A 16314-nucleotide genomic window follows, 5' to 3' on the forward strand; every position below is an offset into this window, starting at 1 on the left:
GTAATTCAATGTCAACTAAAAGGCATAATAAATAACATTGTTCCAAACAATTTAATCCACTGATTATCAATTTTCAACGAAAACTTTTTATACCCGTGTGCCTACTGCAACAAAAAAGAGAGGAGAGAACAATATTCAGACCCTTGTAACACATAGTACGAGCTTTCCTATCATGTATTACATCGTAGTTCCAACCAATTCTGCATGATAATAAACCGGTATCCTTTCATCTCAGAACATTTCCAATAGTAACTTAGGCATCACAACTAAGCTAAAAAAATTATACGGGGGAATCATCCTAAAGGGATCCCCATAATTTCATTCTCTAAGCTCTTAAAATCCATAAAGTCCCCTTGCATGCCCTTCTCCCTTCCCAATCCTAGAAACCTGCTGAAAAAGTAGGTTGCCTTACAATGATTTGGAAAAGGTAAAAATAAAACAATTGACTTGCACATGAATTTCTGAGATAACTTTGCTTCTCCTACCTGGACCGGCATTGCTCTCTTATCAATCCATTTCTCATGTTATCTTCATGCAATCTGAAAATAAATAGAACAATTCAGAATCATTGTTCCAGTCTAAACAGTAAACACAACCAGCAAGTATAATATGGGTATATAACAATAGCACATGCTACAAAGAAAGTTTTTTCATTAAGTTTGTCAATGAAAAGTAAATTGCAGCTGTCACATTTGAAACTAAAGCGCCCGTGATGGAGCTATACGTTGCCAAACCTGGCAAACAAAGTGAGTCTTTTTCACTGACATGAATATCTAAATATCATGGAATGGACTGATTACATGGTAGTTACTATCGTGGCATCACGATTGGGAGGAGCGATGACTAACGTTGGATCTGTGCATGACCAGTTTTTTTGTTGCACCAGTACTGACTCTAAATTTGCAAATTGGTTGTTTTAGGCCAATTGATGCAAAACGTTGTTAGTGTACCCATAACTGGTGATTTTATAAGGGACATGTTGATGTAGAAGTAGAATTGAGGGGGAAGGTATGAACCTTGATGCAGCCAATGTTGTTGGAATCAAATCCTTCCATGATCAATGTTGTATATATCATCGACTCACTTTAGGCTCTTTGACAGCTTTTTTCAGAGGCAGTATGCGGACCTAGTGGAAATTCAGAAACATTCAGAGTTCAGAATCTTGACACATATCAAGACCATGCTAGCAGACTATTAGAGGCAGTATGAAAGTATTAATTGTTTCATCTACCTTGTCATGGACCCACTGTCACAAAGTTTAGATCATCCTAACAATAACTCAACCAATTTGACAAACCTGAAGTTACAGGAAAGGGGACTTATTTAGTTACTATTTCAGAACATCTGCACTTACTAATAAAATTATAAATACAATAGAAAGTGTCATGCTAGCTTAGAACAGAATATGTTAATTCAATACTTAAGTGAGGAGAACTTATAGCTCTTTTGAATGCCCGTGCGGTTAATTCAATATATTACCATATTTAGTTAACTTGCCGGGTCTGAAACTGTCGCCCTTTTCGATTAGCGTTCACTTTTTCCAAATACATATTCGAACAATGATAGTACAAAGATACCGACAGGCAAGTTAGCTCCAATCAAACATTATAGTTCAATATAACATCACAGAGACACATTTTCAGAGAATTGATTTCTAATGGTGGAGTGGAAGAAGCAGAGAAGAAAGGGCATCACATACCTTTTAGCAGACAACTCACAAGCAATGAACTATAAGCTTGGTCAGTAATCTCGTATCCTCAAAGTCCTCAGCCTGGTCAGTGGAAACGAAAGAAGATGTGAGAGAGTGATCAATACCAGAGAATGGACGGTAGAAATCCCTTCTTTTGGCAACACATATACTGGGCAAATCATCATATCAAATAATCTGATAATCAGACAAATAGTTACCTAGAATCATGCTAAGCACTATTCAGACGAAGTGTTAGGTTCACAAGAGTTGTATTAAGCAAGCTGGCCACAGCAATGACACCACAGATCTGCATTGCAAAATCTCAGTTAAAATTTATGCAATGTAGTTTGAAGATTCATCCAACAAATTCAAAATATGCAGATTATCATCACAACTAATGGATAAGGATCACAACAGCATTCTGAAATCATGGTGAGAAGAAATAATTAGTCAATAACAATCATTATAGATGAGCTAACAACCAAACATCATGCATCTCCTGACAACCAAACATGCTGCTGCCCGCTGACTTTAAGTTCATCTTCTTGTCCTCACACCCAAAGGTTTGCAAATGCCATGTGTTCTGGAGCATGACATGAAGGAATCGACCTAGATCAGGCAGCATTAGAAACTGAAAAAGGGGGTGAGCTCGATTTCACCGCATGAAAAAAAAACTAACAAGATTTGCATACAATCAGCGCTGAGATGTCAATCGATTGTTCGAACTCTCCAACACGAACAGCAAGAGGAACTCACCTACTCGGCGAGGAGGCACGTCGGGGACGCCACAGTTTGGCGCAGTGACGCCAGAGCGGAGCGGCGTGATGGCGCCGTTCTCGTTCAGCCGTGGCGTCGAGCTGGCCGCGCTGGAGTCGCGCGGCTCCGCGGCCCCGAGATGTCCAAGGAGGGGGTACAACCAAGTAGGGGCGCGCCGGCTCGACGGAGGGCCTACCGGATGAGGCCCGCGGGTCGGTGGCGTGGAGCTCGCGACGGAGGAGGCGCGCGAGTTGGCGGCGCCGAGCTGGCGGAGGCCGGCACTGCAATAGGGAGGCGAGGGCAGCGAGGGCGTGGCGGCGGCGGCGTCGGGCGAGACAGACGCGAGGATCGAGGGCGGAGCTGGCGGAGGCTGGCAGCGCGACGGGGCGAGGGCAGCGAGGGTGCGGCGGCGGCGGGCGAGACGGACGCGAGGGCTGAGGGCGGCGCGAGAGCGGCGGCGTCGGCGCAAGCAGGACGGCGGCACGAGCAGGACGGCGAGGGGCGGCGCGGCGGGCGAGGGGCGAGGCGGCGGCGCGGCACAGCGAGGGACGGCGAGGGGCGGCGTGGCGGGCGAGGGGCGGCGTGGCGGGCGAGGCGTCGGCGCGAGGGAGAGCGAGAAGCGGGGGGCGACAGCCGAGGAGGCGAGCGACCGGCTGTGTGGGCCGGGAGTGGGCTGCGTTCGGCCCACGCGGCGGGGTGCAGGGAGGAGGCGACGCACGAACTACTGCTGCATTATAGGAGTAGAGATGTTAGACGCCCACGCTGACCGGACTTAACACAGACGAGGCTGCCCGAGTAGTCTCGGAACACGCCATACTGAAACACACGCACACCTCCACACACATACGCACGCACACCCACACACAGGCCTCAGTACCCGTGCGACACCAGCGTTGCGATCGCAGGGGATCGAACGCTGGCGGGCAGCCTCACAGCCGCGAGCGCTACCACTGAGCCACTGGCTCGTTCGCGGCCTCGTCATGCTTGAGATGCACAGTCACAGGTTAGGCACCACCAAATACATAGGAACCTCAAATTACAACTGTTACCGCAGCAGTTCACAGGCACGATCTTGTGTCGGCGCTTTATTCGGCAGGCACTTATTTTACACGGACCTTTGCTCATGATCACACCCCCAACAGACGGGATCCGGCTCAGATCATCACGGCATGGTCCAGATGATGGTTCCAGCCCCTGAGAACGACCCTGGGACTGGACCCCGGGGCAGCCTCGAACGAGATGTCAATGGACGTCTGCTCCCCCGGCGCCAGCGAGAAGTAGTTGTCTGAGTAGTGGACGGGGAGGATCCTTGTGTCATTGTACTTCTCCTCGGCTGTTGACGATCCAGAAGTGTGCACCGAGAAATGGAGGAAGAATGCGATGCCCGAATCGGTCCCGTCCACCTCGAGTGTTCTTAGGTTGTCACTTGTTCTTGCGACGCCGAGGCTGCTGTGTATTTTCCGCCACAGGCTTCCACTCTCATTTCCATCATGAGTAGTTTCTTTGCCAGTGCTGTGGGAACCACTTACATCACCTAGATCAATTCCTGATGCTGGGTGTATGCTTTCTGCGACTGACTTCGTCGACTTGTTCTCTACTATCATTCTTAATTGGTGCTTGGTGCCTGAGACCAAAATCTCGGAATAAATTTTTAGTGGAATCTTTTTCTGCTGGTACTGCTCTAACAACTTGTAGTCTTTCCCGGGAAGATGCAACCAGTAGAAGTTTCTGGAGAGTATTCTATTGTCTGAAAGCCTGAAAAGTTTGAGTAACAGAAAATACACAGGCTTGGCATCCTTCATCTTCGGGTATTTCATCTCCATGATCTGCTTCACTTTCTTTGGTGGTATAACAATTTTCTCGGTAACTTTATAATAGGGGGATGTACCGTCCAAATCCCATACTGAAATTTCAACAGCCACATCTGCGAGTTCATCAGCTGTAGTGTTTACCACCTACAGAGTCACTTTCATGGATTAATTTCTAGGAAGTCCAACTTGGAGAAAACCTTAAAAGTAGTAGAATATACCTCTATAAAGTAGCTGGCCAAATTCAGTTGGACATGAATAGGTTCAGCAGCACATCGGCAACCATAAAACCCAGCAGTTTGGTCGTGGAGATGATCATAGAACTGCCCTCTTAGTCCAGTCCATGGATTCTGTGTCTTCCAAATCAGAACACCTGTAAACTTTGTCCACATGAAGGAAGTCCATCCTTCCAGAAGCGCTCTGTACTGAGCGTAGTTGACCAATTGTGCCTGGAAGTTGAAGACACCATTAGAGACAAAACTACAATGCTACAGATGCTGAACCATAACTATCCTAAAGATGAAAGGTTATGGTACTATACTACCTTTTCACAGAAATCATCCAGGTCTTTTGGGTGTCCATAAAGTTCAATCTGATCATGGACTTTCCCAGGTTTTGAGTAGGGAATGAACTTGTGGTAGTCCCATATTGGATTTGGTACTTCTTCAATGTACCCGTCGATTCTTTTCCTGAAAATTGGAATACTCCATCCTTCTGGAGGCATTGTGGCCCTAATTGTCTCTGCAACTGGAACTCCCACAGATCCAACTTCAGGGTTGAACCCATATTTGTAGAAGCTGTCCTTGAAAAAGCTCTCTGGATACTGAATCTCATATGGACCATCGGTGAAGTCGCCTTTCCCATTGGCGAAACCATCCCACATTGATCCTTGGACATATACACGAGTACCATCAAGGTATTTACTAGGGTCAGTTGCTTCTTCTGATAAATGTTTTTCTTGACTGTCTGATGCCTGGCTACTTGCAAACATAGGATGTAGCTTCAAATCACTCTTCAGTGCTTTGTTGATGTCGACTGGTGGGACCTGCTCATTACCACCAACCCATAAAGCTAGACTAGCATGATTCCTGAGTAATTTGACAGTATCTCTAGCACATAGAAGAAAGAGATCATGGTCCAAAGGGCCATTTGGGTTTGACACAGGAATTCCTCGGCCATCGACATCTCCAGTTATCCAAAATTCCTGCCAAACCTGTATAAAATGGATTCATCCCGTAAACAACCTTGCTGATATGGTAGAAAACTAGTGAGAATCAAGAATTCAACCAGGATGTGGAGCTGTTGACCCAGCACTAAACTCATCATCACCTTGACTAAACTCATCAGGTTTACCTAATACCCTGACAGGCAAAGAAAATCCCAGGAACCAGCTGGTTACCGATATTTTACAGAATCCCAAGGTTGTTCGCTTGACACTGTTTTTTTTTTTTTTTTGCATTTTCATCACTACCCAAAATTTATAATTTGGATAAGAAAAACATGAGAACCAATTTAAAGGTTGATAAACTCAAGCTTACCATCAGGCCATAGACATCGCAAAAATGATAAAAATCAGGCCTCTCTGCTAATCCGCCACCCCAACAGCGAAGCATATTGAAGTTCATGTCAGCGTGGAACTTGATGTCAGTCATATATCGCTTCTTTGTTAACCGAAGAAGGCCATCTGACAATATCCAGTTCCCTCCTCGGATAAAAATAGGTTCACCATTTAGCTTGAAGATCCTGGAGATGGTCTACATTTGCATCAGCACGTTTTCAAAAGGCCAAATATTTAATAAACATCTTGGCATCCCATTAAAAAGTAGTTACCTCCCACCAGTAGAATCATCAATTGTACTCTCGATCTTGCGGAATCCAAAATAATGGCTCCAGGAATCAGACTCTCCAAATCCTTTGACATCCACACTAATCTCAACGTTGTACAGGGATTGCTTTCCCATGCCATTTGGCCACCACAGGTTTGGCTTATAAAAGAATAACTACAAACGTTCACATCCATATATAACAATGTCAAGCAGCTTGAATATTTGAGCCTTCGAAAAGGGTTTGAATAGATAACAATGTTTATGTAGTAAAGTGAACACCTTGAGTGTTGAGGAAGTTTTAAAAGGGCCTCCTAATAGGAAGTAAATTACTGAAAGAATAATTGAAGGCAAAATTGTTCTTACACCTAGGTTATTTTGTCTTCTTACAGATGAGAATTCTGCAACCATGGTTTAAGTAAATTTGGATATTTTAGGCTTAAGAGCCTAAGATGTAGAAAATGAAGAGGGGAGTTTCTTAGTTAATACAAGTACACAACAATTTTGAAAATCTGGTGTCGTAGTGCTGTAAATGTGCATTGCTGAGGGGCAACAAGCATAGATGTAGCTGCATTTGTAGTTTCTGATGTTTTTACTGTGGATCAAGCGGTGGCTACAAGCTGATGGGCAATTAAATCATTTTGGCAACACAGAACAAACAACTACATCAACTGCCTGAGTATATGATGAAAGTAAGAAAAGTAGCCAAGTAGTGACTCAGTACATGAGTAGCTTTAAAAATAAGAAAACTAACTTACAGGAGGAATGGTGTACTCTACATCTGACTGAGGAGGGATTGTTATTGCATAACTTTGAAGGTGTTCCACCAAGCAAATGTTCCCTTCAAGTTCAGTTGACACCTGTATTTTCAGGGTACAATCTGCAATCCAGGAACTTCTGTTCTCTAACTGAAGTGTACAGTGTAGGTATGACCTCTTAAAATCATCATGAAAAGTTGAAACCAGATGGGGATCCATTATATTCACAGGCTGCAGTGAAAACAAAACCAATTGAATTCCTAGAATTAAATAATTAATTTAAAAGATCTTTGCAGAGAGGAAAAGGACTACATAAAAGACTAAAGTAGAGCTGTTTCTTCCTTTTGCATATCCTCTTCGTATATCCATGATGATACCACAATGACAAAACGATGATAAAATAATAACTTAAAAGGGATCAAGGATTCATGGACTCACCCCAGTTATGGAAATTGATACCTCAACCCAGATACCCGTGTTTCGATCCCTAAGATTCCCAAAAAAGAAAAGAAAGAGAAATATCGGAAATTGTTAATTTTGCAAAGAGTAGAACCACATCGAAAACAGGAAAGGAAAAATATTACTGCTGCAAAAATCAGTAAAAAAAAAACTATTATGACCGGTTACCATAAGTGCAGGAGAAACTAAAGCTAGCAGCAATTTTTTTAACTATTTGGCAAAGATGAAGTGAAAGCATAGAACAAAATCAGATATTGGCAAAAGTCTTTAGTAGTAGATGCTTTCCGATCTTCATTGAAACCAATTGGAATAATTTTTGAAAAACATGTATGGTACATTTTAGGTGACCACAGATCAACTAATCATGCATATAGCATTACCACACAGAAATAGACAACTACCTTATTGGGCAAATCCAATCCCATCCTTCAACATATTGTGTAGCGACATCTTTCCCAATCTGAAACAACCACCTTAAAATGTTTAGTCATGCAGTAGAAGTCCTTTAACCAACAATACTCCTTTAAAAGTGTAGTTGTGATAAAAGTAAATTTTGCTATTACCGTAAGTATACACAAATGGTAAAACATGATATTTGTTGGAGTATATTGAGCCCGTGTGTATAGAGGCCCATCTAGAGGCCCATGTATAGCCTTTATATATACCCACCCATCTAGGGTTGGAGGAATACAATAATTATTGCCTCCATTATGGTATCATTAGCTTAGGTTTTCATCTCTCCTCTCTCCTCTGTTACCAGCCGCCGCCGGCACTCCTGCTGCCCGCCGCCGCCGGCTCATGGCCGGCCGGCCGCCGGCCTCCTCCTCCCTTTCCCTCTCCTCTTTCCCACCCCTCCCTTCCTCTGCTCCGAGCCCCGCCTGGACCGTCGCCCCGTCCGCCGCCGCCTAGCACGCCTGGAGTCCCCTGCCTGCTCCTGTTGCCGCCGCCGCCGCCGCTGGTGCGCGCGCGGGTGCGGCGGGCGGATCTGGCGCCGTCGAACCTGCTGGACGCGCGGCCGTCGCCCTGGCGGCGCTGCCCGGCGCGGATCCGCTTGCTGGGGGCACGGCGGGCGCCGCTCTGGCGCCTCCCCTGCCTCACGCGGGTGAGGAACCGTCTCCTGTTAGGCCGCCCACTGCTGGGCCACCCACTACTGGGCCGCCCCCTGGGTTTCCTCCCCGTGGGCCGGTGCCCCCTGGGCCGCCAACGCCCCATCCTGTGGCTGCCGAGCGCGCCGCTGTTGCTGCCGCTGGGGGAGGCGCCGAGGCTGCGCAGGCCGCCGCCGCCCACCACGCCGCCGTCGATCCGGCTGTCCTGCGGGCCGCGGCACAACTGCTGCAGGCCGCGGGCGCCGATCCGGCCGCCCTGCAGGCCGCACTGCCGCTGCTGCAGGATCCCGCCGCCGACGCCGCGCCTGATGCTGCGTGGCCTGGCCTCGGGATGTCGCCCGCGGATGCGCCGCTCTCCGCCGCCGCCCTCCGCGGGCAGCAGGCCGACGCCGCTCTCGCCGCGGCCCTCCTCGCCGCCAAGTCGGAGGCTTCGGCGGCCCAGGAGCGGGTCCGCGTGGCTGCCCTCGCCTGGGAGCGCGAGCGCGCCGCGGCCGACACCTCCGCTCTTCAGGTCGCCGAGGCGGAGCGCTTCCTCCGCGCCTCCTCCGGCCAGCTGCCCATCGACCCCAAGCCTGGCGCCTCTTCCTCACGCCAGGCGCCGCCCGCTGGATCTGGAGCCCGGTACGACCCGACCGACCCCATGGTCGCCCAGCTCCACCTCCAGGCCGCCGGAGTCCAGAACATCAGGGCTCTGGTCTCCGTCCTCCTCGACCCCTCGTCGTCCTCCTACGGCCGCTGGCGGGACCAGGTTCTGCTCGCCCTCCGCCGCTACGCCCTCGACGACCACGTCCTCGTCGACTTGCCGATCGAGGCGCGGGACGTGGCGTGGCTGCGCCTCGACAGCGTCGCCATGTCCTGGATCTTCGGGATCATCTCCCTGGATCTTCAGGATCTCGTCAGGGTCCACGGCAGCAGGTCTGGGTGGCGCTCGAGGGGCAGTTCCTCGGCAACGCCGAGTACCGCGCCCTCCAGCTCGACGCCACCTTCTGCACCTTCGTGCAGGGGGACCTCTCCGTCGGTGAGTACTGCCGGCGGATGAAGAGCATAGCCGATGCTCTTCACGACCTCGGGGATCCGGTGTCCGATCGGGTCTTGGTGCTCGATGTCTTACGGGGACTGAGCAGCACCTACGACCACCTGAAGAGCTGGATCGCCCGCCAGAGGCCCTTCCCCACCTTCCTGCAGGTCCGGGACGACCTCGCCCTCGAGGAGATCACCAGGGGTCTCGCGCCCGGATCGTCCTCGCCCACCCTCGCCGCACTCGTTGCTACTCCACCGGCCTCCTCCGCTGCTCCTGCCATCCTTGGTGCTACTCCCGCCGGGCAGACCGGAGGAGGGGGGGCCGTGGACGCCGCCGGCGACGGGGTGGTGGTGGTGGCACTGGTGGCTCTGCTTCTGGGAGCACCGGTACCGGTGGGGGCCGTCGGGGCGCGCCGACACCGGCTCCCGCTCCTGCCCCTGCCCCTGCCGCTGGAGGTACGCCTTGGCCATCCTTCAGCAACCCATGGTCAAGGCGCATCTCGATGTGGCCGTTCCAGGGTCCGGGAGGGGGGCCTCGTCCTCAGCTCCAGCCGGCGGCCATGTTCACCGGTGCTGCTCCACTCTTCGCGCCGTCCTGGACCCCGCCCACCCAGCCCAGCCAGCAGCCGACCTGGCCTGGGGGTGGGACCAGGCCACTCTGGCGCAGTCCTTCAGCACCATGGGACTGACGCCGCCGACCAGCACCGAGTGGATCGCTGACTCGGGTGGCTCGTTCCACACCACTCCCGATGCTGGTATCCTCTCTTCTGTCCGACCCCCACACCCTTCTTGTCCTTCTTCGATCATGGTTGGCGATGGGTCTTGCCTTCCTGTCACCGCCGTGGGTTCTGCTCCTCGTCTTCCTAATGTTCTCGTTGCTCCTTAAATGGTTCACAACCTTCTTTCTATTCGTCAGTTTACTGCTGACAACTCCTGTTCTATCGAATTTGACTCCTCTGGTCTTACTGTGAAGGATTCGGCTTCCCGGCGTCCGCTTCTCCGATGTGACAGCCCGGGGCCCCTTTACACTCTTCGGCTTCCTGCTTCCGCTGCCTCGCCTTCGGCTTCTTCGTCTTCTGCTTTTGCCGTGACACCTTCTTCCACCACCTGGCACCGCCGGCTTGGTCACCCCGGCCGCGACGTTTTGGCTCAGTTCCGCCGTAGTACTGATGTTCCATGTACTAGGGCTCCTGCTGAGCACCTCTGTCATGCGTGCCAGTTAGGTCGTCATGTTAGACTTCCGTTTTCTTTTTCTTCTTCGCATGCTGCACATGCCTTTGATCTCATTCACTGTGACCTGTGGACATCTCCTGTACTCAGCATGTCTGGCTATAGATATTATCTGGTCATTGTTGATGATTTTTCTCACTACTCTTGGACTTTCCCTTTGCGCGCCAAGTCTGAGACATTCCCCACCCTCCTCCACTTCTTTGCCTGGGTGTCCACTCAGTTCGGCCTCACCGTCAAGGCCGTCCAGTGTGACAACGGGCGGGAGTTCGATAACTCCACCTCCCGGTCTTTCTTCCTGTCTCGGGGTGTTCAGTTGCGTATGTCTTGTCCGTATACCTCTCCTCAGAACGGCAAGGCTGAGCGGATGATTCGCACGACGAACGACGTCGTGCGCACCCTTCTGATCCAGGCTTCTCTCCCCCCGCGCTTCTGGGCTGAGAGCCTCCACACCGCCACCTACCTGCTCAACCGTCTTCCGTCCACTGCTTCTCCTGCTCCCACTCCACACCACGCTCTTTTCGGTACCCCTCCTCGCTACGACCACCTTCGGGTCTTCGGGTGTGCGTGTTACCCTAACACGTCCGCCACCGCTTGTCACAAGCTGGCGCCCCGCTCGACTCGTTGTGTGTTCCTCGGGTACTCCCCTGACCACAAGGGGTATCGATGCTTTGACCTCACCTCTCGCCGCGTTCTGATCTCCCGACACGTTGTCTTCGACGAGTCGGATTTCCCCTACTCCACCTCTTCCACACCTTCTCCTGATCCCGAGCTGGCGTCTCTGTTTCCGACTGACCCGGTGGTTCAGCCACCGTTACCTGTCTGTCCTTTTCCTGCAGGTTTTCCCGACGCACCGGCACCACTTCCGGTGATCCCTGCTGCGCCGAGCGCGGCCCCGGCGCCACGCACGGCCCCCGGACCTCCGGTCGTGCCGCGCGCGGCCCCGGTGTCTCCCGCTGCGCCACGCGCGGCCCCGGTGCCTGCCCCTGCGCGGTACGCTCAGCCGGTGCAGGTGTACCGGCGTCGCTCGGCGCCGACCCCGGTGCCGCGGCGGTACGCTGAGCCGGTGCAGGTGTACCGGCGCCGTTCGGCGACAACACCGGCACTGCCTCCTGCTCCAGAGGCTTCTGCGACACCGGAGCCGTCGCCGCCGCCGCCGCAGCCTCCTCCGGCTCCCTCTCGAGCCGCGCCGGAGGTGTACCACCCGCCAGTCGTCCATCGGGATCCTCGGCATATCCATCCCATGGTGACTCGGCGAATGGCGTCTCAGGCCGCGACTCTCTCCGCCACCGAGGGAGAGCCGCGGGTCTCTCCGGTACCCTCCTCTGTCCGCGACGCCTTGGCGGATCCTCACTGGCGTCATGCGATGGAAGAGGAGTACGCGGCTCTTCTTGCCAACCAGACGTGGGACCTCGTGCCGCATCCGTCTGGTGGCAATGTGGTGACTGGCAAATGGATCTGGACGTATAAGCGTCGGGCTGATGGCACACTGGAGCGCTACAAGGCTCGCTGGGTTCTCCGGGGGTTCGCTCAGCGACCTGGCGTGGACTATGATGAGACCTTCAACCCAGTGGTGAAGCCCGCTACTGTGCGCACAGTCCTCTCGCTTGCGCTCTCGCGCTCGTGGCCTATGCACCAGTTGGACGTGAAGAATGTGTTTCTTCACGGCACTCTGTCAGGGACTGTCTACTGCTCTCAGCCAGCGGGATTTGTGGACTCGAGTCGTCCGGATATGGTCTGCCGGCTCAACAAGTCTCTCTATGTTCTGAAGCAGGCTTCTCGGGCTTGGTACTCTCGGTTCGCCACGTTCTTGATGACACTGGGATTCACCGAGGCCAAGTCCGACACGTCTCTCTTCATCTACCACCGTGGGGATGCGATTGCATATCTGCTGCTATACGTCGATGACATTGTGCTCACAGCTTCTAGTCAGCAGTTGCTTCAGAGTGTCATCTCCTCTCTGCAGCAGGAGTTTGCTATGAAGGATCTCGGTCAGCTCCACCACTTCTTGGGCGTCACTGTTGAGCCTCGCCTGTCTGGTCTTCTTCTTCACCAGCGGCAGTACGCACTCGATATTCTGGAGCGGGCTAGGATGACTGATTGCAAGCCCTGCTCCACTCCTGTCGACACTCAGGTGAAGCTGTCTGCTAATATGGTTGATCCGGTGGCTGATCCTACTGCCTACCGGAGTCTGGCCGGTGCTTTGCAGTACCTCACCTTCACCAGGCCGGACCTCACCTACGCTGTTCAGCAGGTCTGTCTCCATATGCATGATCCCCGGGAGTCACACCTTGCTGCGTTGAAGCGACTCCTCCGGTACGTTCGTGGCACTGTGGACCTCGGCCTGGTGCTTCACTGCTCGTCCTCTGCTGAGCTATTGGTCTACACCGACGCTGACTGGGCTGGCTGCCCGGACACTCGTCGCTCCACTTCCGGCTACACCGTCTTCCTGGGCGGCAACCTGGTCTCCGGTCGTCCAAGCGGCAGCCGATTGTTTCCCGCTCCAGTGCCGAGGCGGAGTACCGAGCTGTCGCTAACGGCGTGCCGGAGGCGTCCTGGCTACGACAGCTCTTGGCGGAGCTCCACAGCCCGCTCGCCAAGAGCACGCTCGTCTACTGCAACAACGTCAGCGCCGTGTATCTCTCCATCAACCCCGTCCAGTATCAGCGGACGAAGCACGTGGAGATCGACCTACACTTCGTGCGCGACAGAGTCGCCATCGGCGATGTTCGGGTCCTCCATGTCCCGACTACCTCCCAGTTTGCTGACATCTTCACCAAGGGGCTGCCCTCCTCGACCTTCTCGGAGTTTCGATCCAGCCTCAACGTAGCCGGTGGCTAGTTGTGGCTGTGGGGGGTATTTGCCCTTTGTACTCTTTTTGTACTCTCATCTTATCCAGTCTTGAACACCGCTGCGTCGGTAGTTCAGACTGCGCGGGGGGGGTGTTAGCTTTCTTGTTGTCCAGTCTTAAACACCGCTGCGCCGGTAGTTCAGACTGCGGGGGGGTGTTGGAGTATATTGAGCCCGTGTGTATAGAGGCCCATCTAGAGGCCAATGTATAGGCTTTATATATACCCACCCATCTAGGGTTGGAGGAATACAATAATTATTGCCTCCATTAATATTCACTTGTGCAGGAGAATCATAATGAAAATTCACTTTTAGAAGGGAGAAGGGCTTCCCATTTCCCAGCAGCTAATGCAATATTCAAAGCAAACCACAAAGCATGTCCCAAACTCATCAGCAGAGCAGGAGGAGATGGAGGGTTGCTGAGCCTTTTGTAATTGGGCTAACTTCTGATTTTGTCGGTTAAATATGTTCCAACTCCCAGTGGATGTGCCACTGCTCATCATAATACCCAAAATGACATCTGAAAATAGATATATGCAAGCCATTGGGTGTTGCACCAATGCTTTTCAGTTTCAGCACTTCTGATAAAGCTAGTATCTTGCACCTATGCTTTCAACACTTCTAATGAAGTTAGCATCTCAGATAACAAATATTTCAATTCAAGCAAGGTGAATTAGTTATGTGCAAGCTATTGTGTGTTGCACACTTGCACCTATGCTTTCAGCAATTTGATGAAGCTAGCATCTTAGATAAAAATATTACCATAACAGAAAGGTGAATTAGTTATATGTATAATTACATAGATCCTGAACTGTAGCACCATGAGGAAAAGACTTGGGCAAATAGACCATGCAAATCTTATTTAAGATATTCCATTTTCGACAATATTGCAAATCATGAGCAAGAGAATAGAGCTACATAGTTATAACCTGAAGGCATGAGACTAACCTCATGGTCACCACCCTGGCCTCCCTGAGGAGGAATTCTGCCAGGGTGATCAGGAGGATGAACAAGGACAGCAAGCAGATTGTTACCATCAGGATGAAGAATATCAGTAATATCAATGTTATGCCTTCGGAACATTCCTTTTGGAAGTACCTCCTTGAGCCCATTTAAGTACATTTCTGCTGAGTAGTTTATTCCATGGAAGTTTAAAGTCACGTGCTGATTTCCTGACTAAAGATAAAGGTAACAAGAAGATATTGATATGTCAGGTGGTTTAGCACCAAGATTGCACCATAACAAGTACATGTGCTGAAGTGTACAAAATTACCTGTGATAAAAGGCAACAAATCATGTGTTACGACAATTAAGAGCAGTCTCACTATTCATTAAAGCTGATAGTTTGAACAAGGGAAAAGACAAACAGCTATGCTACCATGGCTGCGGTATCAATTTCAAAAGGGACTTCTGTACAAAGAGTGAATAAAATGTTTATCAATTGAACATGCATCCCTATTAGGTTACATGCAGAAGCGGATGTACACCCCGGGCCACCCGTGCCATGGCCCGGGGTTCGGCCCAAAAAATTGCTGAAGACGCCTAAAAAATTGTTGAAGAAGAATAAATATACTACTTCGCGATGACACTTGTTGTATGTTTTCTATCTTTCCATTATGTTCTCGTGTATCTTTTGAACTTCTATTATATTCTCGTGTATCTTTTGAACTATGAGTTTGTCGACGTCTGGTTTTTGTCACAACTATATTTAAAACTCGGCCCGGGGTTCAACTCAATCCTGGTTCCGCCACTGGTTACATGGGTTTGGTTTGCGTTAAACTAAGCTAATATCATATTTTATCAAGTAATTCCAGGTTACTAGAGTGCTCTACTCTGCCTAAATCCATAATGCAATAGTCTTCCCTACTTTAAGGAATGTTATTATTTCAAAATGGAATATGGACTGCAAGGCAATGCAACATGAGGGAGACAGAAGCAGACAGCTCAAACTGCTCGTCGAGGGAGCAGCCACCAAGCCACAGCCAACATTACAGTACAACTGTGCTGAATCAAGCACTGCCTACAATAAAGGTGCGGAATAATTTCCTTTTACAACTAGGGGCAGACAGTCGGATCGTGCTACATCGGTGGTTATAGGACAACACGATCAGCAAATGTTCGGAGAACTGGTGCATCTCTGCGTACCGGGGCACACTGGAACGTGGTGAAGAACCAGAAGGTGTAGTACTCCCTCCCGGCGTCGGCGATGTCGACGATGGCCTGGTTGTTCAGCCCGTAGAAGGGGTCGGGGATCAGCTTGTTCTTCAGCAGCGTCCCCAGCACGCTGCACCACGTCCCGAAGCATCCCCAACAGTATGTCAGTTGAGTGACGACCGCGGAGCTCGCAAACAATTCACAACAGTTTAGACTTCAGAGGGAGGGAGGGAGGGAGGGAGGGAGAATCACGCACGTGCCCGGCACGGCGGCGCTCATCCATGGCGCGGCGGGTTCGGGGTCGGCGGCCGGCGGCTGGGTGGTGGTGAGCTGGACGCCGGTGAGCGCGACCTCGGTGGAGCGCGCGGCGAGCCAGCCCGTGTCGAGCACCCTCTTCCCCACGGCCGCCGCGGCCATCCCCGCGGGCTCAAGTGCGTGCACGGCGAGGTGCGAGGATCCCCAACCGATTCTTGGGGTTCGGAGTGGGGATGAAAGGAGGTTAAGTTGAGGGAGCGAGCTCCGAAGCGAGGAGGGCCGCCGCGCCGATTGCGTGCTGCCCGCTCGCCGGCGCAAGTGTTTTTTTCTTCTTCTCTTTTTGGAGGTTGCGGGGAACGGGGGACAGCAGGTGGGGCCTCGGCGTCACGGGGGAGGAGGAGGGTGCGT

The 16314-nt window shown here is 51.4% G+C and overlaps 2 protein-coding genes across 4 annotated transcripts; both read right to left on the bottom strand.

Annotated features, from left to right (window-relative positions):
- Positions 1–9: 9 nt before the first annotated feature.
- On the bottom strand, positions 10–3291 carry LOC120700799 (proline-rich receptor-like protein kinase PERK2). Its single transcript, XM_039985022.1, has 4 exons — positions 3280–3291; positions 2447–3167; positions 1017–1997; positions 10–539 (listed from the first exon to the last, which is right to left on the bottom strand). Exons 1-3 carry the CDS (start codon positions 3289–3291, stop codon positions 1963–1965), a joined length of 768 nt encoding a protein of 255 aa, XP_039840956.1. The 3' UTR covers positions 10–539; positions 1017–1962.
- A 157-nt stretch (positions 3292–3448) lies between these two features.
- Positions 3449–16260, bottom strand: LOC120698819 (mannosylglycoprotein endo-beta-mannosidase-like). 3 transcript variants are annotated; one of them, XM_039982563.1, is made up of 11 exons: positions 15908–16260; positions 15643–15781; positions 14446–14673; positions 7696–7754; positions 7274–7322; positions 6836–7066; positions 6085–6254; positions 5793–5997; positions 4799–5467; positions 4476–4703; positions 3449–4401 (listed from the first exon to the last, which is right to left on the bottom strand). In XM_039982563.1, exons 1-11 carry the CDS (start codon positions 16066–16068, stop codon positions 3601–3603), a joined length of 2940 nt encoding a protein of 979 aa, XP_039838497.1. In that variant the 5' UTR covers positions 16069–16260; the 3' UTR covers positions 3449–3600. The 3 variants fall into 3 exon arrangements, with proteins under 3 accessions (XP_039838497.1, XP_039838498.1, XP_039838499.1); XM_039982564.1 differs by having other exon boundaries at positions 3601–4401; positions 14446–14669; positions 15908–16259; XM_039982565.1 differs by lacking the exons at positions 14446–14673; positions 15643–15781; positions 15908–16260 and adding exons at positions 7858–7889; positions 13773–13998 and having other exon boundaries at positions 3601–4401.
- Between the last annotated feature and the right edge of the window lie 54 nt (positions 16261–16314).

The sequence above is a fragment of the Panicum virgatum genome, chromosome 3K, assembly GCF_016808335.1.
Source record: "Panicum virgatum strain AP13 chromosome 3K, P.virgatum_v5, whole genome shotgun sequence".
NCBI classification, from domain to species: Eukaryota; Viridiplantae; Streptophyta; class Magnoliopsida; order Poales; family Poaceae; genus Panicum; species Panicum virgatum.

Excerpts from the sequence above, each read along its gene's own strand:
- LOC120700799 (XM_039985022.1), bottom strand. Across the intron at positions 1,998-2,446 it reads CGTGCCTCCTCGCCGAGTAG|ATCTGTGGTGTCATTGCTGT; the intron begins GTGAGTTCCTCT and ends TTTGCAATGCAG.
- LOC120698819 (XM_039982563.1), bottom strand. The coding sequence starts at position 16,068 with ATGGCCGCGGCGGCCGTGGGGAAGAGGGTGCTCGACACGGGCTGGCTC. Across the intron at positions 5,468-5,792 it reads GCGATGTCTATGGCCTGATG|GTTTGGCAGGAATTTTGGAT; the intron begins GTAAGCTTGAGT and ends CATTTTATACAG. Across the intron at positions 4,402-4,475 it reads TGGCCAGCTACTTTATAGAG|GTGGTAAACACTACAGCTGA; the intron begins GTATATTCTACT and ends GTGACTCTGTAG.